The sequence below is a fragment of the Eptatretus burgeri genome, chromosome 15 (assembly GCF_056783735.1).
Source record: "Eptatretus burgeri isolate ZD-2024b chromosome 15, Ebu_testis_v1, whole genome shotgun sequence".
NCBI classification, from domain to species: Eukaryota; Metazoa; Chordata; class Myxini; order Myxiniformes; family Myxinidae; genus Eptatretus; species Eptatretus burgeri.
The window spans coordinates 15277320-15303391 of NC_140975.1; the positions used below are offsets into that span (position 1 = coordinate 15277320).

Here is a 26072-nt window from a genome sequence, read left to right on the forward strand (position 1 = left end):
ACATTCACATATTCTTTGATATGCATGTATTGTGCAAAAAGATGTAAAAGTTAATTAGTGTAATATTTAAATTCATAACTAAAAATAAAATAGCTTGAATTCAATAAACTTCAAGTTTCAATCTTGAATATCATGACAGGTGAGACCTACCTGAGTGATGGTAGTGCCTATATGACATACTCGAAGGAGTTCTGGGTGACCAGGGAACCCCTGGGTTTGCCACTGTAATGGTAAATATTTTTTTGTTGGGAGGGGGTTTCCGGGCAACCAGGAACCCCCCCCCCCATGGATTTGCCACTGATTGTGATGCTGTAATAAGGAGTGAGCACCGCACAAGCACAATGTCCCATAATCTGAACGTTGCACCGGACGCAGTCCTGCTGAAAATGCTGACCATATTCTATGACGTCATCTCAACAAGGCAATGACGAAAAGCCCTTGGGTGTGGTGGATCAGATGATGTCCTCTGGTTTTGCCGGACATTAAACGGTATTGAAAAAAAGCCAGCAATGGTGTGAACGCCATTCCTTCGCATACGGAGTGTGCTTCCAGTTCACAGCACTGTTCGCTTCGGCGTATGCACTGCCAAAGCGTGCCGTGAACGGAGCCGTGCATGAAACTCCGCATAAGACACGAGATGTGATTTTTTTTTTTTCCCGGATTACACACATGTACATCGAATCGTCTATCTCAGGATCATTGAAGCCCCCAAAATGTAACACAACCTTCTTTTTTAGATCCTCGTGGAGGATCTCCAAGTCTTACTCACGTTGTTGTTCTTCATCTTCTTCTTGTGGACTTTTTTGTTTCACAGCCGACAGTTTTCATCGAAACTTCCTCAAACTTGTCATATATCTGTAAAAAGACCCTGCGCAGACAGTAACCATCTCCAATTTTGAAAATTCCTCCTGGAAAAAGTTATGACGTCAAAATATCTCCGCAAATGGAAATCGCCTAAAAAATTATCTCCAAAACTAGGCAAGCTTTTTGAATTCTGTTTGCGGGAATCGGACAGGGCATTAGCAGAGATGAATTACCGCACATATGATACATCACTATGACGTTATATCCATTTTTATGACGTCATTCCTATTTTTTGACATTTTTTTGTTTCATAACCCAGAGTTTTCATCGGATCTTCGTGAAACTTGCCATGTATATGCAGAAAGCCCACGCGCAGGCAATAACCATCTCTGATTTTGGAAATTCTTCCTAGAAAAAAAAGTTGACGTCATAATATCGCCGCTAATGGAAATCGCCTATACCATTATCTCCGAAACTAGGCAAACTGTTTGAATTTTGTTTGCGGGAATCAAGCCGGGCATGAGCACAGATAATTTATCGCAAACCTGATACATCACAATGACGTCATAATCGTTTTTATGACGTCATCATTAAGAGGACGAGGATCTTCGCTCATTTGAGATTGCTTTTTTTTCTTCTTCTTCTTCGTCTGCAGCTTGCGATCAGATGATGAGCCCGTCGTCCCCCCTCTTCCCCCGAACGATGCATCTCACCATCTGTAAAAGCTCCGTGTCCCATTAGAAAAGAAAGAAAAGGCACAAAGCGTGGCCTGCCTCACTCACTGGCTCAGTGCCACCTCGTCCTATTGTCCTCGAGGCTATGTTTACTTAACCCGGCTAAGCTTGAACCATCCGTCATCGTGCTGTCTCTCGCTTGGGTAACATCGTGCTGGATGGCTGGGCTTCTTGGAGCTGGGAAAGAGAGGCACTCAAACAATGGACAAAGACAAACAGATCTAATAGGTTGTTGGTGGTGGTGGTGGTGGTGGTGGTGTTGTCTAACCTCCAGACAACTTAGCTAAAACGAAACAGAATTAAAGCATCGAAAAGTTATTTATTTATTTTTAAAAGATAAACTTACATGCAAACTTTCATCTCAGGTTCTTGGGAAATCATCAGAGCGCATAGTGCGGACACTAAATGATGAGCAGACAGGATGAACGAACATTATCTGTCGATGATAAAAAGTTTCTCTAATGCACCAAGATGTCTCTCGTGACCTCTTCTTGCCATCGGTGTTTTCTTTTTCTCCTGAGATAGAGAATGCTGTTCAAAGTGCAAACTCCGTGCTGATAAGATCAAGGGTCTGATTATGTCCAAGGATAACAAATTACATCGATTACAGTCCCTCCACCCCCATCCCATCCTTCCAATGATAAAAGCAATAGTCAAATCCCCCACTCGACTCGTAAAACCCGAGCAAACGACGCGAAATGACCAACACCTTGTTCAAATGATCATCAAACGCTTTTTTTATGCTATCGAAACCATTCTCACGGCTGAGGTGAGAATTTGTACATTCGTGACGTCATAGTACATCATTGACCCATTAAATTTGGGCAAGATTTCCCAGGTAAATGCATGGGCTTGGATGCGGGAGGAGGTCATTTGTCCTATTATATGCCTGTGCTGCATCCACAGCACATCAATTCAATCTATTAGTCAGTTCATCCTCTGTGATACTAAGGCCAAGGTCACATTTGCTCTATGGCGAGGATACGGCGGCCGTACGCCCTCTGAATTGACAGAAACGTGCGGCGGCTGCAGAGAAACTGAGGTGGCCTCAGGGAGGCCCTACGCTGTTTGGCTATATTTTACAGGCTGTAGAGGCGCCGTGGAATTATAGCGCGGAGTTATAACTTTTTTTCATTTCTACGTTCGCCGTAGCAATTCGACAAGCCAAGCTATGACGTATATGTGTTCTACGTCGACCATACGTAGGGTGTACGGTGGGCTTTCGTTATTCGTGCGGCTGCCGTAAGCTCTTCTCAATGAAAAATAAATTTTCCCTACCCCGAAAAAATTACGGTGGCCGCACTATTTCCACGGTCACCGTACGGTGGCCTTGCAGTCTGTGTGACTACATGCAGTCAACGCAGGGTCGATGCACGGTTCCCCTATGCCCGCCGTGCACCTTCGTACGGCCTCCGTGGCAGTCTGCGTCGACCGTGCGTCCACCGTGCGCTACCACTAGAGATCGGAGTATAGGTGTTTGCCTATACAGTGGTGCCCCCAGAATCCGAATTTAATTCGTTCCAGGAGGCTGTTCGGATTGCAAAAAGTTCGGATTCAAAAAATATTTTCCCAATAAGAAATAATGGAGTGAATTAATCCGTTCGTGGACCCCAAGAAAACCCACTTTCAAGACACTTTAGACTGAACTTCCCCATGTTTAAGATAAAATAAGATGAGTAAATGACCTTCGGTGGCGGTGTATTGTATGTAAACTTGTACAATCACCACATCCAAAGGTCCACACAGGCTCGAGCTCCGGCCTGGGTTCCGATCGCTCGCGCACTCTGCGAGAGCGCTGCCCCCGGGGCAGCTCATCAAACATGATGCCCGCAGAACCACAATCACTTTCATCAAACGCATCGGGCTGACGTAATCATGGATATTCCAAATTACAACCGGTTTTGCTGTGAAATTCAATCCTTGCCCGACAGTCTATCACACCACGTGATCGGATTGCTTTTTTTGTTATTAATTAAAACACAAGATGATTAAAAAAAAAAAACATCACAAATGAAGGTGAAAACACGAGGTTAGGCCGAAGTCACATTTGGCTCGGCGGCCGGAGGGTCTACAAAATGTACGGGCACAAGCAATTATAAAGCGGCCGCAGTATTTCCATGGTCACACAATGTAGCAGTCACATATGTTTTTATTTTTCGGGTAGACGCACGGGGTATTTATAAATTGTGGAGACCGAAAACGTGGGGGTCCCGTATGGTCTTTGATTTGATGTCGCACGGTGACCTTAGGGCGTTCCTGCAGCGGCCATAGAATTTTCAAGGCAGACGCAAGGTGCCCGCAAGGCGACCGCAAGGCGACCGCAGGGGGACCGCAGGAGGGGCCCGAATCCGAACGTGCGGCCAGACGGACGGTAACGAATGGGTTAATTTTTTTTTTAACCAGTTCTTTTGTTTCGGCTTGTCGAATTTCTACGGCGAACGTAGAAATGAAAAAAGTTATAACTCAGCGTTATAATTCCACGGCGACCTTACTGCCTGTAAAATATAGCCATATGGCTTAGGGCCACCCTGAGGCCACCTCAGTTTATCTGCGGCCGCCGTTCGTTTCTGTCAATTCAGAGGGCGTACGGCCGCCGTATCCTCGCCGTAGAGCAAATGTGACTGAGGCCTAAAGTATCGATCGACACACGAGAGATGCTTTCACGAGGACTTCCACCGACGAACTGAATGAACAAAGTGCAAAGATGCGGCTCGAACAGGTGGGGGAGACACGTGAGCAAACATGAACGCCACGTTGTGTTCGGTTTTTAAAAATATATTAGGTTTTTAGGGCAAAATTTTCTTGAAAAAATTGTTCGGATTCCAATTTGTTCAAACAATGGGGCGTTCGGATTCTGGGGGCACCACGGCATATTATAGTTATTGTATATTCAGTTATATATATATACTGGTATATTTTTATTTCAGTAAAAAAAAGAACTGGTATATATACCCACTCGTTACCGTCCGTCTGGCCGCACGTTCGCCTTAGGGCCCCCCTGCGGTCGCCTTGCGGGCACCTTGCGTCTGCCTTGAAGATTCTATGGCCGCTGCAGCAACGCCCTAAGGTCACCGTGCGACATCAAATCAAAGACCGTATGGCACCCCCACGTTTTCGGTCTCCACGATTTCTCAATACGCCGTGCGACTACCCGAAAAATAAAAACATATGTAACTGCTACATTGTGTGACCGTGGAAATACTGCGGCCGCCGTATAATTGCTAGTGGCCGCAGATTTTGGAGACCCCATGGCCGCCGTGGCAAATGTGACCTCAGCCTAACCAATCTACCATTTACTCACATTATCTTAGGAATAGGAGACAATACAATGGGGGCAGGCACAGAAACATCACCATGGGGATTATTTTTTTTTCTTCTTGAGGAATAAAAAATACCAACAGCTCATTCACCTTTTGACGAGACCCTCTCATAGACATAACAATCATTACACAGGTATGAAAGTACCGGTCTACAACCAACCTGCCAATATCCAACATCCCTCTATTCCCGTTGGTTCTCGGTACCTATCTAACACCAGCTTAAATGTATCTACTGTTTCTGCTGCCACGACCTTTCCAGGTAGATCATTCCATGCATTAACTACTCTCTGAATGAAAGACCGCTGCCTTACTACCGTCTTAACTCTCCTCTCCTTTACTCTCAGGCTGTGTCCCCACTGAAGGTGGACGGAGGTTGTTTTCACCCATTTCTCTGTTTGTATGTCTGTCTGTTTGTCGATGAGCAGGATATCTCAAAAAGTTGTGGACGGATTCGGACAAAACTTGGTGGACAGGTTGGGTGTTTAACAAGGACGAATCGATTCGATTTTGGTGACGATCCCATGAACTCACACACGAACCCTCCTTTTTTTTGGGGGGGGGGAGTTATTTTTTGCATCACACCCCTTCCTGGGAGTTCCCTGAATCAACCATCATTGGTTTCATTGAAATCCGTAAATCAATTATCAGGTTATAGCACGCCAAACAGAGAGACAGACTGACAAACGGACAGACACGGCTCCTTTTATAATTAAATGTAGATATTAGCAATATTAACCAATAAAATCACTCAACATGAACTCCTGTCATCCTCATCCCATATATCATTGGTATGCATGTCTATATTAGTTAGTACACTAGCAATATTTAGTACACTGTGAAATAACATCACCTGAGCTGATAGGTACCCTGGTGTTGGCATCGTGGTAAGGGTGGCGGCTTGGGATTCAAGGGTCCTGAGTTCAAGCCCCGTTGGGCCGCTGAATTATTATACACCAGGAAGTTGACTCTGTAATCCTTCCGAGGTCGGCAAAATGAGCACCAGTGTACTGCTAAGGGGGACACTGCATCAGAGGCATAGCCACGTCCCAACCAATGATGCAACCAGCAGCCACATGCTGCACTCGATAGAGAGAGAGCTGATAGGTTCTTGTTTATAAATCTGTGAAGGTCTGCAGAGAGGGAAGAGGTTGCTGATGACTTCAACCTCTGCCATGACATCCTTCATCCTTCAGAGAGGCAGGCAGCAGCCTCATCCCTCTCTTTAGACGTTGTAAAAATCACAAAATGGTCAAATTCTTGGAAAATGTCTTTCTATCCAGACAAATCTCACACTCGCACTATCTCTCTCTGAAAGGACTGTCTGGCAACACCCCGTCTACTTTCTTAACAATCCCCTTGACGAGATTCAACTCACACAAAGTTTTGGGTCTCACTATCAGCCATGATCTTTCGTAGGCAAACCACATTTCAAAGTTGGCCTCCAAAGCCAGTCGCCGACTGAGCATTCTCCGTACAACGTCCTTCCTCGGCACACCTGAACTCCTACCCACTGACAAGGCCTTCATGTGCAGCTTGATGGAGTACTGCTCTCCCCTCTTGCCTGGCTCCCCTGCCTCGCACCTTATTCAGCTTGACGCTGTGGAAACCAAGGCCTTAAAGATCATCGGAATTTCCTGCGATGAAGCTGAGTCTACGGGCTGATCACTTCGCCATCACAGATAGTTCGGTTGTCTCTCTGTCTTCGACCGTGTCCTTTCTGGTATTGCACCCTCTGCTCTTTCCATGCTCTTTTCCCCCCTTTCCCCTCTCCATAGATTTCTGTAAGGCACATGCAGTCTGACAGTAACCCCCTTCTGGTGAAACTCCCCAAATCCAGAATCACTGCTGAACTCCACTCATTTGTTCTTATTTTTGACAACCTGTGGAACCAACTTCGACATTCTCTTCAATCTCATCCTTCTCTCTAAGTCTTCAACACAGATATCCACCACCATTTGACATCATCCCCCATCCAAAATCATGATATTTTCTGCCCAACCCCCTCCCCCTCTCCCCCGGTTAACCCTCCTCAAGCTCATTCCATTGCAAATTTCCAATTTTTCCTTCATGAGAGTTTGCAGCTGCATCCATATTGTCCAGCCCCCCTCCCTCCCGTCATGTCCTCCCCTAACTCCCATTCTTCCCAACATCCATTATTTTTCCAAGTCTCTATTTTGTTCCTCAACGCTACTGTTGGTGGATCACCACCTCTTCCGCACCCATACCCCTCACTTTCTGCTGTTCCTTTTGTTCTGTTAAGTCCTGATCCATTGTATGTTCCAGCTCCTCCACGAGCCTCAACTTTGCAAACAAATAATAATAATAATAATAATAATAATAATAATAATAATAATGATAATAATAAACATAAACCAGCCTTCTCTCCATAGTTCGAGCCAAGATGTCTTATCGAAACTGCGCGAAATTGTAGAAAAGTTTTAAAAGTTTCCTCCGAGGATCTTTGTCATATCCATACAAGATAACCTGAGCTCTCCAGGTGTTTTGGGCATCATTAAAACATACATAGGTTGAAAGACTACAGGCCCCTCTTGACAAACGGTCCATCTTGCACCAAATGGATCGAAAGCAGATGTTTCAATTATTTAACAAAGATGTTGCTCTGGCACCTTTGCTGAGCTTATAGTTGGTGGCAAACGCTGTAGCAGATCATCTGTCAAGTATAGATCTGAGTCCGATGTGTTTAATGTGGGAAAGAAATTAGAAATGAACACCAGGAAAAGAAAATTCCACTCGACCCATGCACTCATAATGGATTTCCATCGTCCAAGCCATGAATAAAAGAACTGCTGTGATGGTAATCAAGCCGGAGCAGGCACGGGCTCTGGCCCAACACCGGCCTTAGACCGTCGAGGGTGAGCCGAAGCTGGATGTGAAAACGTGGAACCGCAGGATTTGTGGGTCCTGCAATCGGTTCCATTTCAGCACCTTAGTACCTTGACTACGTCTTCACATTTAGATTGCTTCACCTTGGCGGATTTTCTTTTTTCCTCTATCTGGGCAAATGTGTTTTGGGTGGCCCTTCCATCGTTAGTATTTGAGTGCCCATCCCAAGTTCCTCCAAGCCATCCATCATTTGTGGACTCAAGTCACAAATTAAACTGGACCAGTAGAGGCAGCTAGGGGATGAGGATTACCTCCTCCATGAATGTCATGTATCAGTCTGCCGGCTTGGAAATAGGATTCCCCTGAGTACCACTCAGCCCCCTGAAGCTTGAAATCCCAATTCTTAATATACAGTGTCCGCCTTTGACTGGATTTTAACCCACAGTCTTTGTGATTCCAATATTTTGGCGACTGCTCTGCTTAGCAAATTAGCCGATGAATGTCAAAAGAACCCATGGTGGATTTCGCGAACAGTCAGTGAGTTGTTGCCAGAAACGAAGAGTCGGCTAACCTCACTCATCAAGGGTCGGCCAACACTGGACAAATTAGAACGGCACTCAGTAGATTGCATACCTCCGCCAGGTTGAACAGTTTACGTTTTGTATCCCACTGATAGGCCGAATCTGCATCAGGACCTGGAATGAAATCGAATCGGCTTGTTCTTGTCACACACCCAACTCATCCAGCAAGTTTCGTCCGAATTCGTCCACAACTTTTTGAGATATCGTGCTATATATAATTTTTTTGCTCTATCTCTCAATGATGACGAATCACTGAAAAAAATTATCGTATCCGGAACCAGGTCTTCACCGAAATCGAATCAATTTGTCCTTGTCACACACCCAACCTGTCCCCGAAATTTATTCTTAAATCCGTCCATAACTTTTTGAGATATCCTGTACAGTGTACACACAGAGACAAACAAACAGACAGGCAGGGATGAAAACACAACCTCCGTCCACCTTCAGTGGCGGAGGTAATTGCAAATTCCTGATCAAGTAATCTCCAGTCAAACATCAGACCTGGCCAGTCGGTTTGTGAAAGGCTTTGGCCAAAACTTCTGTCCTCGGCCGACCACACAAGAAAATGGGATTAATTGGCGCTGATAAAGACGTAATGTGGGGAATTGTAGTGGTTTTGTCCTCACTCATAAGCCACCGCCTTACCTGGTTGCATCATGTATCTCACTCACGGAACTGCTCAATGGTCCAGGACAAGATGCTGATGGCTTGTGGCTTGCTGATCATCATACCAGCAAGTAAGGTTCTTTGTTTATGATCCCATATAAAGATTTTGAATAGTGTGGGGTTGATTGAAATGCATCGCCTCATCAGCGGTTTCAATTACACCTGACCTCAATCACAATCACACAAACCGATAAGAACTTGATGAGAGTGTAGAGCAATTCAGGATTTCGATTGAGGAGGGAGGAAAGGTTTCCTTTCATGTACATTCTGGTGAAAAGACAACTTAATTTTTGGAGTTTTTTTTTTTTTAATGATCTTCCCTATGAAATTTTTGGGTTTTTTTTCTCAAGGATATCCAATTTTATCCAAAAACATCAGAAATTAAAGTTGAGTACTGAGCAGATGGTTTCAGTTTTTATTTTTTGTGGGATAAATTCATTTTTCCTAACTACAGTACTCGTGAAGACGTTCAGTCACTTCAACTCTTGGGTTTCACTCTCAGCCATGATCTTTCTTGGGAAAAACCACATTTCAAAGTTTGCCTCTAAAGCCAGTTGCCAACTGGGCATCCTCCATCATACAAAGTCTTTCCTTGGCACACCGGAACTCCTATCCACCTCCAAGCCTTCATGCGCAGCTTGATGGAGTACTGCTCTCCCCTCTGGGCTGGCTCCCCTGCCTCACATCTTGCTCAGCTTAACTCTATGGAAACAAAGGCCTTCAAGATCATTAACACTCCCCAAAACAACGTCTTTCCAAGTTTCCAGTATTTTCTTCCAAAGAGTTTGCAGCTGCATCCACCCTGTCCACCCCATGCATCCTCCTCTAGCCCTCATTCTTCCCCAAATCCCTTATTTCTCCAATTATCCCTCTATTTTGTCTGTCAACCCTGCTGTTGGTGTGCCCCCCCCCCCCGCTCTCTTTTTACTGTTCCTTTTGATCTGTTACTTCCTGATGCATTCTGTGCTCGAGCTCCTCCACGAGCATGCTGCGTGGGTCCTTTCTCTTTTACATATTTTTTATGCAAAAAAAAAGAGTCCTCTGCTGTCCAAAGTCAGGGAGTATATCCATGAAGAAGATGATTTTGGATAACAAAAGACCTTCACTGCGGTGGAAAAATCATTGGAGCCACTTTTGCCTCCTTTTGTTCAGCCGTATGGACGTCAAGCTCATCATTTTTATCACAGCACAGTTTCGACATCATCCATCCGATGTATAATAGTCTAAATCTTTTGAAACAGGTTCATTAAAAGATTTCCGAGCGCAAAGGCCTCCATGCTGGAATCGCAACTTATCAGGCTTTGTGTCTTTTTTCATTTTTGTCCAAACACTTTTGATGTGATCCAGTGTTGATCAATTGTTGAGTTGTCTGCACAGGGTAAAGACTTCAGTAAGGTAGGTTGCACGATGCTTCTCTCTCAATGTCCCAGGTTGTAACACTGGGTCCGGTAGTGCGAGTGTGCCGATGATAGCCGTAGCGAATGTCCTCCCCTCTGATCCATTGGCTTCTGGGATACCTTTCACCACATTCCACTACCAACGCGCCTACCTCTTCTTGGGTCTGAAAGGTCAGTTTAAGATTCTGCCGGATAGTACTTGAATCATGACAAGTCGATGGGAAAGCAAAGTCGTCCAGCCTTGTAGAATAAATCTATCATCCACCGAGGGTTGTAGCCCTCATTACACCGCTCACGTGAAGCGAAAAGCAATTGGTTCACTTCTGTCTGTCTGTCTGTCTGTCTGTCTGTTTGTCCTTCTGTCTACAAACATCATTTTATGATAGAGGAACAACTTAATTTCAATTTAATGTTATATTTTGAACATGAATTGGAAAATGAATCAGAAAACAAATCTGTAGTTTAGGCTGCACCTGTAGCATATGGGAATGCTTTTTGCTATTGTAGGGTTTGTTTCTACAATTGGCACCCCCAATCTTTAATGGTACCATAAAGTTTATTGGGCCCCTAGGAGTACTAAGCCACATTAAAAATAAAAAAAATAAAAAAATTCTTCCTGCAATCTTAACACTCCAAATTTCCAAACTGTATCAATTTCCGAGCTACATCTCGGAACTAGCTGGGACTTTCAGAATGAAAATTGCATCAATAATGTGAATACAAAGTATGCGGGTTGACCTAATTTTCTTTATCTTGACCTAATTTCAATGTCATGACACAATTATAGACATTTTAACATTTTCACCATAACTCGACGAAGGTTTGTCTGATCGGAACTAAAATGCCCTCTCGAGATAGCCGAGAGCAAGGTACATTTACGCTTAATTTACAGCATACTCCTCTGGGTTAAAGGTGAAGGTGAAATGGCGGTCTGAAAAAAAAAATGATGCATTCTTTTGTCATCGCTCAATTTTGCCAATGCAGAATCTTAAAGACCACTTGGCCTTCCAAGATGTTCTTGCAACATAATAGTGTACCTGCACTGATGTTATGCACCTGATATTTGATTAGTGTGCTTGACCCACTTTTTCAGATTGACCTAATTAACAAAAAACACCTTTTTTTTATTATGATGAGTAATTTTTCTCCTATTTTCATGATGTTGAGTTTTTTGGATACATTGTAGATGGAGACACATTTTCTTAATTTACACTCTATCCATAAATGTTGAATGTCAATGTCATATGGTGGTCTGAAAAAAAATATTGGTGTCATTGGATCACGGGCCAAGGGTAAGTCATGGGCGATCCAACTCCCCCTGAAGGGAAGGGGTGGGGGACTTACCCTTGGCAATCGCTTTGTGATGACAGATTTAACAGAAACTTTTGCTCTGAATATCGTCCCGATCGTGCATATGCAGAGAGGGGTGAGATTTCTGTTTCGTACTCTGCCTGTCTGGCAGTCAAACTAAATTGAAAATCATTCCAAACAGGAAACTTACTCTTTTTAAGGACTTCATAAAGGACACAAACCACAAGCACAATGAACTGATTTAACGTGTTAAATAAGGTGGTGTTAAAGACGCTGCATCAACAGCGGTAAAAATTACGGAACGTTTTTTTTTTTTCTACGACCCTTAAAATTTCAATTTTATTTCAATCGAATTATAAACTCGAACACTGGAGAAAATAAATCGCCTTTCTGGAACTTTCAGAACCCTTCCATTTAGCAGTACTTGGAGAAAATATCACGGCATTTTACGTCATCACGACCAATCAAATTTGCCGTTCGTACACCCCACCCAAGTCTTCGTTTCTAAAGACAGTGTGGACTAATGTGTTCTACGAACTCTCCAGTTTGAGGATCTGATTCAGAATCAAATGGTGCTGCATCTGCTTTCCAATTGCTTAACTGGCCAATCATAATATATGTTTTCTTCAAGATACAAAATTGGAAACTCACTGTAGAGGTATTCACATGACGAATATTTATGACCTCTAGTGTTATACACCTTCTCAGTCATCCTGGAAAAGATATCCTGTTGCATTCTCCACTAATGTTTCTGCCTGAAGGTCGTGCTGAAACGTCATTGGTTGGGTTCTTGATCTTCACTTACCAAGCATGAGTGGCTCCACACCCCAAAACAATTATCTCACCACGCTCACTTCTTACGTGTAAGTGCCTTCTCACAGGTAGATACATAGCACAAGGTTTTTCGACAAAACACAAGAGCGTTGAGTTGTCAAACACGTCGGAATGTCCTTTCGATTAAGTTACTTAAACATTTCCTGTCTTTCTCTATATCCAATGACTTACACTCGGACTAAAAACCCAGCGATAAGCTACTGTTGGAGGAGTGCCGGGAGGTTCCCAATTCAATCGGATTGCCAACATTTGGTTTAAGATCTCTAGGTCATGACTTGGTAGTCCAGCTCAAACGCTGTGTGTACAAATGACACGTCATATCCGGTCTTGGTGATGTCATTGTGTATCAGAGTAATTACCTCGGGTAGTCGTTAATTATCCCAGAAAGGTGGTCTGTAAAACGAAATTATGCTATCATTAGCGATTGCATAATGTGCGTCATTGATATAATCTGCGGGATGATTGAGAGGGAAAATTATTTTCTTTATACGAGTTATCAACCCATTAAACTCAGTACCACTTTGACCAAAAAGGTTGTTTTACCTCTTCTGCCAGGCCATAAAGCAAGATGTGGAAACTTGATGAGACAGAAAAAAGTACTGGCCAGAAAGAAATAGGAGAAGGGAAGGCTCAGAGGCGAGGCAGAGGGAATGGAGGGGAGCGCCGTGTTGGGAGGAGAGCGACCAGACTGCCCAGTTAATGAAGGGCCCGAGAGTCCAGGCCGAGGCACAGTCTGCCCCCGTTTCCTGTGGGCGGTGTGCCGTATTCCATCACTCAAGGTGTTGGGCAGACACTGTATCAAGGTCCACTAAAACATCTCTGCATCTCTGCCTTACCAAGCCCAACCTCATCGGGTTATCCTTTTACAACGAGAAAACATGTTTATGATTTGGTGCATAATTTGGCTTGTTTGGTACATTTTTTTTTCATTAAAATCAAACCGCCAACTTTAATTCCACCATAAGGAAACTTTCCAAACCTCAAACTACACTTCAATGTCTTGCAAAACAAAAGAAGAGCAAAATCTCCTCTGATATCTCATGAGAATCTCATTCAAAATTGCACAAAACCCAAATTGTTGACCAAAACCCTATAACAGCTTCATATTAAATCAATAATTATATCCATCAAAGTACGAAGTTTTAAACATTTTTTATTTTCGTTTATTGGTTCTTGGACTCAGGCCCTCAGCATTTAGTCGAGAGCACATAGAGCCCAAGGAACCCTCACGGCCATGCCAGACAGCCATCCCTGCGGCAAAGACGAAACCCAGAGGCTGCCGCAAATGGCCTTCCCAGCTGCCGGTGCAGCAGAATAGCGAAAAATATTTCCTGTCTGCTGCTCTGGCTGCCGGAACGCAGGAGTCCTCGTGACTAGCTCATAGTTATTGGCACCAAGCAGCCTGAGGAGGCATGTTAGGCCTAAGGGGATGTGGCAAGAATCTGGTATTTGGATTTGCAAGTTTATCAGAGTTAAACTCTAAAATAAACAATTTAATATTTGAAATTAATTCTGCTGTGGCTGCTTTATATTCTGTCTTCAGCCTTATTTTTAACCAGTGATGCTATTTTAAATACTGCTTCAATGGAGGCTGGATGTTCTCCAAGGTGAGATGGCTACATCAAGCAAGGTTGGTTCCTCAAATTATCGAACAATTGCTGTACCACAATATCACAATCTCTATCTCTATCTCTATCTCTCTCTCTCTCTCTCTCTCTCTCTCTCTCTCTCTCTCTCTCTCTCTCTCTCTCTCTCTCTCTCTCTCTCTCTCTCTCTCTCTCTCTCTCTCTCTCTCTCTCTCTCTCTCTCTCTCTCTCTCTCTCTCTCTCTCTCTCTCTCTCTCTCTCTCTCTCTCTCTCTCTCTCTCTCTCTCTCTCTCTCTCTCTCTCTCTCTCTCTCTCTCTCTCTCTCTCTCTCTCTCTCTCTCTCTCTCTCTCTCTCTCTCTCTCTCTCTCTCTCTCTCTCTCTCTCTCTCTCTCTCTCTCTCTCTCTCTCTCTCTCTCTCTCTCTCTCTCTCTCTCTCTCTCTCTCTCTCTCTCTCTCTCTCTCTCTCTCTCTCTCTCTCTCTCTCTCTCTCTCTCTCTCTCTCTCTCTCTCTCTCTCTCTCTCTCTCTCTCTCTCTCTCTCTCTCTCTCTCTCTCTCTCTCTCTCTCTCTCTCTCTCTCTCTCTCTCTCTCTCTCTCTCTCTCTCTCTCTCTCTCTCTCTCTCTCTCTCTCTCTCTCTCTCTCTCTCTCTCTCTCTCTCTCTCTCTCTCTCTCTCTCTCTCTCTCTCTCTCTCTCTCTCTCTCTCTCTCTCTCTCTCTCTCTCTCTCTCTCTCTCTCTCTCTCTCTCTCTCTCTCTCTCTCTCTCTCTCTCTCTCTCTCTCTCTCTCTCTCTCTCTCTCTCTCTCTCTCTCTCTCTCTCTCTCTCTCTCTCTCTCTCTCTCTCTCTCTCTCTCTCTCTCTCTCTCTCTCTCTCTCTCTCTCTCTCTCTCTCTCTCTCTCTCTCTCTCTCTCTCTCTCTCTCTCTCTCTCTCTCTCTCTCTCTCTCTCTCTCTCTCTCTCTCTCTCTCTCTCTCTCTCTCTCTCTCTCTCTCTCTCTCTCTCTCTCTCTCTCTCTCTCTCTCTCTCTCTCTCTCTCTCTCTCTCTCTCTCTCTCTCTCTCTCTCTCTCTCTCTCTCTCTCTCTCTCTCTCTCTCTCTCTCTCTCTCTCTCTCTCTCTCTCTCTCTCTCTCTCTCTCTCTCTCTCTCTCTCTCTCTCTCTCTCTCTCTCTCTCTCTCTCTCTCTCTCTCTCTCTCTCTCTCTCTCTCTCTCTCTCTCTCTCTCTCTCTCTCTCTCTCTCTCTCTCTCTCTCTCTCTCTCTCTCTCTCTCTCTCTCTCTCTCTCTCTCTCTCTCTCTCTCTCTCTCTCTCTCTCTCTCTCTCTCTCTCTCTCTCTCTCTCTCTCTCTCTCTCTCTCTCTCTCTCTCTCTCTCTCTCTCTCTCTCTCTCTCTCTCTCTCTCTCTCTCTCTCTCTCTCTCTCTCTCTCTCTCTCTCTCTCTCTCTCTCTCTCTCTCTCTCTCTCTCTCTCTCTCTCTCTCTCTCTCTCTCTCTCTCTCTCTCTCTCTCTCTCTCTCTCTCTCTCTCTCTCTCTCTCTCTCTCTCTCTCTCTCTCTCTCTCTCTCTCTCTCTCTCTCTCTCTCTCTCTCTCTCTCTCTCTCTCTCTCTCTCTCTCTCTCTCTCTCTCTCTCTCTCTCTCTCTCTCTCTCTCTCTCTCTCTCTCTCTCTCTCTCTCTCTCTCTCTCTCTCTCTCTCTCTCTCTCTCTCTCTCTCTCTCTCTCTCTCTCTCTCTCTCTCTCTCTCTCTCTCTCTCTCTCTCTCTCTCTCTCTCTCTCTCTCTCTCTCTCTCTCTCTCTCTCTCTCTCTCTCTCTCTCTCTCTCTCTCTCTCTCTCTCTCTCTCTCTCTCTCTCTCTCTCTCTCTCTCTCTCTCTCTCTCTCTCTCTCTCTCTCTCTCTCTCTCTCTCTCTCTCTCTCTCTCTCTCTCTCTCTCTCTCTCTCTCTCTCTCTCTCTCTCTCTCTCTCTCTCTCTCTCTCATCAGCTGCAGCATTTAATGCTGATATCGGATTGATTTTGATTAGATCATGGATTAACAAATGGAACATATCCTTCAATCTTGGAAAATCGATGTTTCTTTCATCCTGTTACTTTGGGATTGACAAACTAAGCCAACTTCTGTATGTATGTCCATTGTCAGCCACTGCCAGAGATTCAGTCTCTCGAACTTCTCGGCCTCACTGTCAGCCATGTCCTCTCCTGAACTGGCCACATAGCAAAGCTGGCTTCAATAGCCAGCAGTGGACTCGGCATCCTCCGTCAATCCAAACATTATTAGTCTTCCACCATGAACACGAAGCATAAGGTTTGTTGCTTTCACATTACAGATATGGTCATGGCTTCTCTTCTTTGACACCTCCAGTCTGAACCCTCAGCTCTCCATAAAGCCTTCTTGGTTAAACTCCCCAAATCCAACCTTTCAACACTCTTCAACTCTTTTGTTCATCTTTTCTCCTGTTTTTGGACTATTTTCACAACAGGGTTTCTAGTATGTTGTGCACCACATCTGATGTCATTCCCCATATCTTTTCTACCCCCATTAAACCCACCTAACCCAACCCCTTTACGTGTAGGTTCTACCCTCCTGCTTACCGTCCTCTTTTCCTGGTGCTTCGTTCTTTCGCTTGTTACGTCAAACCGTGGCCCGACTCCACTCTCAGTCCGTTGCCATTCTACCCTTGGTTATCTGGCTCTTCCATAAGCTTCGATGTTGTATGGAAAACAAAAAATTGATTGGTGACTGCAAACGCTCACCGGGTAAGCACGCAGACTGCGACACATCTACTTGTGGACCTCAATGAGGCATCTTTAATTGCAAAACATAATTTTAAAAAATGTCAGAAAAGGATGATCCCTGAAATATTTTTTAAACACTTCGTTTTTGTACTAATTCAATGATTACTTTTATTATCAACATCAAAATCTACCGTTTTGAGCTGTGTCTTGCTCAGGAAGGAACACCATCGTGTTGTTGGTTTCTTGAGAATTCACGAAATGCACACCGTGGTGGTTCGTACGTAAATTGTTTTTACATGTGGAAAGTGTAAAATCTTCCATGTATTTTACATGTATTGACCTTTTGCCGTATGTACACATAAACACACCATGTACAATATACATTTCATAAGTTAGAGTGTCTGGTTAATACCTGGCAGATCTCACATGAGAAAGGCACAACACCAGTATTGGTAAATAAAGTAAATTAAATCCTCCTTTGTAACTTTATAAAAGTGCGAATGTCAGAGGAATCAGAAGATAACAGAAAAAAAAAACCCAAAGAAACTGCTCACTTGAACAGAACTTTGCGTGTGGCTTTAGATAGTTTCTTTAGATACAGCTACAATATACAAAATAAATTAACCAGTTTTAAACCTCAGAACCTTTTTCAGATATGAATGATTTCACAGTTTTGTACAATCATGAGATTGATTATAGATTTGCACTGTTGGAGTGTGTTATTAAAGAGTGATTAGATGGATGAGTAATTTATATGGTTGGTGTGTGATGATGAGATGGATTTGAGTGTGTATGATTAAGGAGTGTGATGATGACGAGGATGCGAAAGAGTGTGTGATTAAGGAGTGCGATGATGACATGGATGAGGGATTTGAACTGCGAGAGTGTGTTATTACCTCCACCACCGAAGGTGGACTGAGGTTATGTTTTCACCACTGTCCGTCTGTTTGTTTGTCTGTGTGCAGGATATCTCAAAAAGTTGTGGACAGGTTGGGTGTGTGACAAGGACAAACTGAATAGATGTTGATGAAGATCTGGATCCAGATCGGACTACTATAATTTTTAAGTGATTCTTCACCACTGAGAGATGGAGCCAAAAACAATATATAGCACGATATCTCAAAAATCTGTGGACAGGTTCGGACAAAACTAGGTAGATGAGTTGGTTAGGTGACAAGAACAAACCGATTCGATTTTAGAGGTCGGTTCCAGATCTGGCCTATCAGTGGGATACGAAACGTAAACTGTTCAACCTGGCGGAGGTATGCGCTCTACCGAGTGCCATTCTAGTTAAGGAGTGTGATGATGAGATGCATTGGATGTTTTCCTGGTTAGAGTGTGTTAATGAGCGTGATGTTGAGATTAATGATCTCAGGTAAAAGTGCAATCACAAGTTGAACATAATTTGATGAGTCTTGGCACAAACTGCAATGTTATAACTTCGTCGGATAAAACAAAAAACAAAACAAAGGTCGATGGACAGCTGCTTTCCTTGATTTCCTACCTGGGTAAACATAGACAAAATCTTTCAAGAGTCTTTTGGTTAAAAAAAAAAAACAGACAAATGTGGATCTAAAAAGGAATTTCAAATCAGAATTCGAGCTTTGCTAAATAAACTTCAATGAAAACGCTAAAATAAGTAAAATTTTTGGCTGCATTTGCATAATACTGCATATATAACTACGTCTTGATGGTATGGTCGTTTACACATAAATTACAACTTTTTTAATTTGTCTCGTCACGGTGTAGCATTTCTGTTAAGTGGTCATTAAATGTCCATAATGAAAGCAGATCGTCGTAACTGGAATTATGACGTCATGTGGTACAAACGCAGCAGTTTGGATTATAGATTTGGATGGAGGGGAGGGAATGGGAGTGAGGGGCATTATGTCGGAAAAACACGTCCTGTTGTTGCAATTTCTATTAACTTGAAAATTGGGAGAATTTTAAATGCTTTAAAGAGTGTGTGTGTGTGTGTGTGTGTGTGTGTGTGTGTGTGTGTGTGTGTGTGTGTGTGTGTGTGTGTGTGTGTGTGTGTGTGTGTGTGTGTGTGTGTGTGTGTGTGTGTTTTGGGGTTTTTGAATGAGTGATGGTTCAAGGATTTCAATTAAAAGAAGCTTCATTGTCGTTCACTTTCTATGATGAGGTCTTTCCCTTCTGGTTATCGCAATATCTCTTGGAGGATTTGTACGAATCAACGTCTGTCCTCTTGTAGCCAATGATTCTTTCTCTTCGACAAATATATTGGGAATATGGATTCTTTACAGTGAGGTGTCATCACGAGGAACTGTGCCGCACGTAGGTCATACAGCGGTCTCGTTGCCGATCCCCGGCTTCATCCACGCTGCGGTCGTCACTCGGAGATCCTTGTGCGCTGAGCCCGAGCGTTGTGCCAGGTGCCTGGAGCATTTCCTCCACGTGCCGAGGGTCTTCGCAGACCATATCCACATTCCAGATGTGATTCCGACGAGAAGCGACATGAAGATGCGGACCGACTCCACAGCCACGGCTCTCGCGTCGTCCACTGGTTTGCGAGTACTGTCCCAGTGAGAAATCTGGTAGAAATAGCAAGCGATCACACACGATGCCGGCACTGTGTAAAGCACAGAGAAGACCCCAATCTTGACCATCAGCCGCTCGAGCTTGTCTGTCTTAGTGCCACCCTTCTGTAAGTTGCTCCGGATTCGGAACAGCGCTACAAGTCCCGCGATGATGAACAGCGTCCCTACGAGTAGATATGTGAAGAGCGGAGCAACCACAAATCCGGTGAGAGCGTCTAAGTTCTGGTTGCCCACGTAACAGAGGCCTGTTATCTCCTCTGCATCGACCTGGCGCATAATGAGTATAATAATAGTCTTGAGAGCCGGTATGGCCCAGGCCGCAATGTGGAAATATGAGCTGTGCTGCTCAATGGCTTCATGTCCCCACTTGAGCCCAGCTGATAGGAACCATGTGAGAGTCAGGATGACCCACCATATTGAACTCGCCATGCCGAAGTAATAAAGGAACAAGAACACGATAGCGCATCCCGTGTTTTTGAGCCCCTCTTGGAGAAGAACCGCCTCTGGTGGAGCTTCGTCGAGGTCACAGGATAGGCGATCTCGCCCAATGACCAGTCGAATTACAAAGGCCACCGAGTAGATATTGTAGCACCAACTGAGGAAAATGATGGGTTTCTCCGGGTAAGAGAAGCGTGATGAATCGATCATGAAGGTGAGGACAGTGAAGGCCGTGGAGATGAAGCAGAGTCCAGCCCAGACAGCCATCCAGCGGTCGGCAAATTCCTTGGTGGCACGGCTGTGCAAGCCAACGTCGTAACCGCAGCGTGCTGCACACTGCCTCGTCCGCCTGAGCCATACGTACTGGCGCCAATTAGGACCCATGTTCCCGCAGCTGCCGCTCGTGTCACTCCCAATGTCCCCCTCCGTATCATCCTCTCCGGGGCCTTCCATGCACATGTGCTTGTGGTCATTCTGAGGTGGGAATGCGGTGCAGTTCAATGCCGGCGGCCAGTCGAAGCCAAACTCCAGCAGCACGGGCTCGCAGCGGCGCTGTACTGCCTGGCACATGGTACGGCATGGCCCGATGGGTATGTCGACCTTCTCTGTGCACATTGGCACATACACGGAGCACAGGAAGAACTGTGGGAGAATGAGATTAAGGAATGATAGCATTAGGTTCGGATTGATATCTCATGAAGAAACAATAGTTAATTATCACCATTTGGAAACATGCACAAAGTTGAATGGATCACTCAATCGTAAAGCTTAGGTCGTTGTAAATCAGCAACATCCTTATGAAGTATAGTAATAAGCTATTTTCTCAAAATGCTATCAATAAAGACGCCAAAGCCATACGAGATGTCCAAAGGATGGATAAATTATCATTTGAAGGAATTTGAGAGATGAAAAGAACGATGTTTACCAGGGCCTGGTATTCTATCATACACTTTTGAATGATATGGAGGATAAAGCTCTGAGCAGCATAGGGGGCAAGCCTGGTGTTGGCTTAGTGGTTAGGGTCCTAGGGATCCCAAGCTTGGGATCCTAGGGTCCTGAGTTAGAGCCCCTGTTTTTCCGTTCAATTAACACCAGGTGGGGTTGACTCAGCCTGTCATCCATCCTCGGTCAACGAAATGAGTACCAGTGTATTGGTAATAGGGGCATTGCATCAGCAGCACATTCGCGCACTCAGCCAATGATGCCACCCACAGCCTTGTGCTGCATAAGGAGGAGGATGAGCATCAGGGGCCAAAGTACAGGATTTGCTCCAAACTGATGAGACACATATTGGTGGCCTCTTAGTCCTCTTTGGGGTGCTCGTCTGGTCTTGCACAATTGGACCACCTTCAAGCTCTCCGCTCCTCCACAGCACCCTCAGGTCTGCAACATTCATCCAGTAAATATCTCCTTGTTAGACCTACCCCATAAACTGTTTCCCCCTTCAATATGCACCCAATCACATTCATATTTGTAGTTCTTCAATACGTAACAGCTTCTCGACATCTCACCCATCACCCATCACCCTACAGGCCTACCTGTCACCCTGCAGACCTACCCACGATATTTATACATTTTTACGAAGCCTGTTCACCCACAGGTTCCATGTTCACTTGCTCCCAAGTGCCATCTTACGAGTACATTAAGTTTCCACACTTTAAATATCCTTTTTGGGTTTCCCCCCCCCCTCCATTAAAACACTTATGCTAAGTTTTTGGCAATGTTGTCACCGCAAAGACCATACGTACTGCATTCTGGAGAAAGTCATTAATAACAATGTGGTTGCTATGAATGACGCACGCAAGACTTAATGCTTGTATTTCTTTCATCAGGTTTCAATCACTAGTTTTGTTTCCTTTCCAGCTCTGCCTGGTTCTCATCAGCTGTTCAGCAGAAAAGGGATGTGGGGATGGAAAAGGTGGAGGACGCGCGAACAGGTGAAGTCGTCGATCTATGTATGCCTCTCGAGCGTGCCCCGATACAATGCTTTTTAAAGGGGGTTCTAAATGATAAAAACACACAAAAGGAAATTGCTTCGTCATATCTAGTGAGGATGGTGATGTTGAATGGAGTGCAGATGGTGGAGGAGAAACTGCACAGAAAGAGATGCAGGGGGTCAAGTGAGGAAAAGGGTGAAAGCATGTCGATTTAATTTTGGTACAGGGAGTTGGGGATGTTGGACACTTTGAACGACAAACTTCTCGACAGGATAATTAACTGGATTTGTACGTCCTTCTCAATTCTCGACATGAACTACTATACCCAACTTCCTGACCTGAAGTGGGTCTTGGAGACATGTTTTTTTTTGGGGGGGGGGGATGGAGTTGAGCAGGATTTCTTGCCGTATTTTTGCTGTTTGCCCGAAAAAGAGCCACATGGCGCCGTCCTATCTATCTGACGTATTTGCCTTGTTTTGTGTGCAGTCGAATCTGATCACAGTCAAGGCCGTTTCGAGAGCTGGATAAAAATAATACGAGTTCCATTACAAGGAGCGGCAACACAGAAGGAGGACACTAGGCCTATCAAGACTGCACTGTGGTTGCCAGCCGATGGTTGTTTGTTGGTGCTCTATCCTCGAAATGCTGAACATCCAGCAAGGAAGCATCACGTATCATCTTAACAATCTATGTTATGACTGTGCGAAAGTTCGAACCGCCGACCTCCCCGACTCAAAGGGCAGACGGTCAAACCATTACACCACCGGGTCTTCATCTCGTCGGCCATGTTTATCCATTTCTCTCGTGCCTTCCCAGGTCGAAAAACCAGTAAAGACCAGTAGCTTACTGGTCAACTGGTACCAGTTGAAAACCAGTAGCCAACTGGTACCAGTAAAGCCAGTTGGTTTCTTACTGGTTTTAATATGGAAATTGGAATAGAGTGATATATTACCAGTTGAAATACAATTGTATTTAATAACTGGTATCAACTGGGACCAGTACATTGCAACTGGTATCAACTGGGACCAGTACATTGCAACTGGTATCAACTGGAACCAGTAAGACTTTAACTGGTACAAATATGAGCTACTGGTTTTTTCAACTGGGAAATTGGAATTCTGACTGAATTTAACTGGTACCAGTTGAAACCAATAGAGACCAGTTAAAGACCAATTAGAACCAATAGAGACCAGTTGAAAATGTGTACTGGTTTTAACTGGTTTTTCGACCTGGGTTCTCGTTTTTATTTGCATCAGCTCTTTTTCACTTTGAAAGTCTGTCTCGATTTTCATTTCCCTATCAGGAATGTGCTTGAGAATGTCCACAATACCCCCACCCCCTGCATCCAGCCTCGCCGGGTATCGTCGCCCCACTTGTGTCCTTCTCGGTATCGGTGATACTGGCAGGAGGCTTGGGTCTGTCGTGCCCAAGCATGGCGGCAGGGTTGTTTTTCTTTTATTCTTTTTTAAACTAATTTTTATTAAGTACAAAAAAAGACTCAGTTCCAAACATTCCTCGGCTTTTTAAAACTATGCGGATCTGCTCCAGTGCTTATAATATTTTTATACAGCTGCCTCTGCTTACAATGGCAATGACGAGGACTATTCGAAGAAATGGTTGAAAACAACTGACAGCGAAGTTTGTTGAACTTGGATTTGTTTATTATCACAATCTATGGCTAATTTTGTTTTTTGTTTTGTTGGTAAATACACAGGCCAGCTACTTGGAGCTAAGGTTACTGATGATGGAACTGCTGTATTGTAGTTCAAGGTTGACACATATCGATGGCTACATCATGGTCACGGAAGATGGTGTCGTCATCCAAACGTACATCGTCATGAATGCATTGATGAGAACAGGCGGGAAGTTTGAAGCACATCACGCAAACGGTTCAACCGGCAGAGCCATCTCAGATCAGACACGTGATGGGGAAAAAACGGTAGCAGGGACCAGCAGCCGGCATGACGGATTGAAACCGCAGCCGAAACACAGCATTCCCCCCTCCTCTCCATCCTCCTTTTCCACCACCAGCAGCCCCGTGAGCTAACCTGTGCCCTTTGATCTGCCAAATATTATGGAGATGAAAAACAAATCTCTCTCTCCCTTTCCCTCTCTCTACCCCCCCCTCCCACATCCCTCTTTGTCTCCCCATTCTCTCCCCCTCTCTCCATCTCTATACCTCTCCCTCTCTCCATCTCTATACCTCTCCCTCTTCCCCACTCCCCTATAACTCTCCCTCTCCTCCTCTCTATACCTCTACCCCTCTCTCTTTCCCTCTCTCTAACTAGGTCAGCATATAGTTTCCTTGATTTCAGTGTTCACGTTGGATTCCTCTCCTTTTGTGAGTTGTATCAGCAGACAATAATAAAAGGTTGGAATGATTTAAATGGATACAAATGTTGATATATGTTTTGTAATCGCGTGCACCTCACTCCTTACCACCCCACACCCTTCCCATCCTGGCGAATCCTTGGCCCCGAGAGCACGCGCCCCATGGTGCGAGAAGCGTGACCCATTTCCTGGGTAAACATCTCCAGACTTCCTCAACGAAGTCAATACAATAAAGAGAAGACTCCACGGTTTATCATTGCCTTCCTGGTGGCCAATTTGTACTCCTACTCGTACTGTTTGTCAATCGTTTAGCAGGACAGCTGGGGCAACATGCACATTAGTAGCCCTCCAGGGGGTCATGGAGAGAAAGAACGACGGGGGGGAGGGGGCAGGGAGGGGACGGTCAAGGGCCCCGCCTGGAGTTACTGCAAGGTGGTGGTGGATCAATCAGGCAAGATGTTTGGAGTGAGAATGAGATGTTGTCAGGAAGAAAGATAGAGAACATTAACACCGATTTATCTCAAGGAAAACCATTTTGCTGTCATTGAACTTTTGATTGACGTCACAAGGGCAGGAGGTACCATGGTAACAGAGACAATACAACTCATTTTGAGGTAGGTATGTTCCAGCAACGTGTGTGCTTCATTCATCCTAATACACTGCAGACGTATGCAAGAAGCTGCGAAAAGCGATTTGACCACGGTGTCGGCACACAATGGACTGCCCTTTTCAAAAGTCACACTTTAACATCCACAAGCGCATGGCCTTGATGGCATGCAGCTGGCTTAACATCTCCACTTGGGGAAGGATGCAAAGCACCTGTCGGATCCCATATTCCGTTGGGTATCGAACTCAAACGGAACAACTCGAGAGGTGTTCGGTACACAACACCTCTGAACATGGTAAACCACAAAGACGAATTTGCTCACCAAAAAAAACCAAAAAGGTTCTTTTATCATAAAAGTGCAACCATGAAAAATGGAGATTGATTAAATAAAAAAAAAAAATCGAATCGAAAAGTTTTCTTACACACTTATTTTTTTTTCTTACACACTTATTATTGTGACTTGCACGCACGTCACAATACGCTTGCTTTGTGACGTGTGTTTCGCTGCACGCTTGTTACGGACACACCTAAAGGTGCAGATTCAGTGATGCGTTTTGATAAGCACGTCCAGCGTGTTGTGCAGACGTACACCGTGTACTCTTACGGACACCAGGTGAAGAGCATCGTTACCTGCAGTTGGTGAGCGCAGCCATACTGCACGAGGGGCGTGAAGGTCTGCAGTTGGAGTTCGGCGTCGTTCTGTGACTCGTGACCCACCAAGTTGGGCATCCTCGTGTCGTTGTAACCCAGGCCTTGGCACGTGGAGATGCGGATCGGTTCACAGCGTCGTTCATCACCACCGTCCTCCGTCCCCCCAACGCCAACTCCGAGCCCCCCAAGGCCGAGCCCGTACGAGGTGGCTTGACCCCCTGCGGACAGGGCAAGGCACAGCAGGTAGAGACATGACGACGTGGGACCCTGAGTCATGATCGGTGCCGCGAACCTCTGGATCTGCACGTCCGGATTCCTCTGTGCAGGGAGAATGGGGGGGGGGGGGTCTTTGGGTGAAAATTTCAGTCACGGGGTGAGGGGGTGCACAGCTCGGGTGCACAGCTCGGGTGCACAGCTAGGGTGCCCTCACGTACAGCACTCCATCTCTGTACGTCGTGAATCGAAAGTTCCGCGAAACTTTAGCTGAACACTTCGGTGCGTTTTCTGTGCGTTGGCAGGAGGGGGTCGTCATGGGAAGGGAGGAGGGAGTACTAGCAGACCCAGGCACAGTGATCACACAGCCAGTCCGCCGGTCGGTCGCGACGCACAGCCGCAGGCTCCGAATTTGCGGGCGAGACTAGCCAGGAGTGGGAGGTGGATCGGAACGTCGTGCCGGGGCTGCCCAGGGCGGAGCAGGGAGAGAGAGAGAGAGATCTGATCCGCCTCCCCTACCTCTCCCCTCCT

The 26072-nt window shown here is 45.1% G+C and overlaps 1 protein-coding gene and 1 long non-coding RNA gene across 4 annotated transcripts in view; one reads left to right on the forward strand and one right to left on the reverse strand.

Moving 5' to 3' along the window:
* Positions 1–24093, forward strand: part of LOC147011607 (uncharacterized) — a 32983-nt gene extending 8890 nt beyond the window's left edge. For all 3 annotated transcript variants that reach the window (XR_015051806.1, XR_015051807.1, XR_015051805.1), the window contains 3 exons: positions 16641–16824; positions 21666–21739; positions 22226–24093. This is a non-coding gene — a long non-coding RNA (uncharacterized LOC147011607). The remainder of the gene's footprint in view (positions 1–16640; positions 16825–21665; positions 21740–22225) is intronic.
* Positions 16850–26029, reverse strand: FZD4 (frizzled class receptor 4). The gene is made up of 2 exons (XM_085857517.1): positions 25308–26029; positions 16850–20444 (listed from the first exon to the last, which is right to left on the reverse strand). The coding sequence occupies exons 1-2, from the start codon at positions 25602–25604 to the stop codon at positions 19107–19109; spliced, it is 1635 nt and encodes a 544-aa protein (XP_085713643.1). The 5' UTR covers positions 25605–26029; the 3' UTR covers positions 16850–19106.
* Positions 26030–26072: the final 43 nt, after the last annotated feature.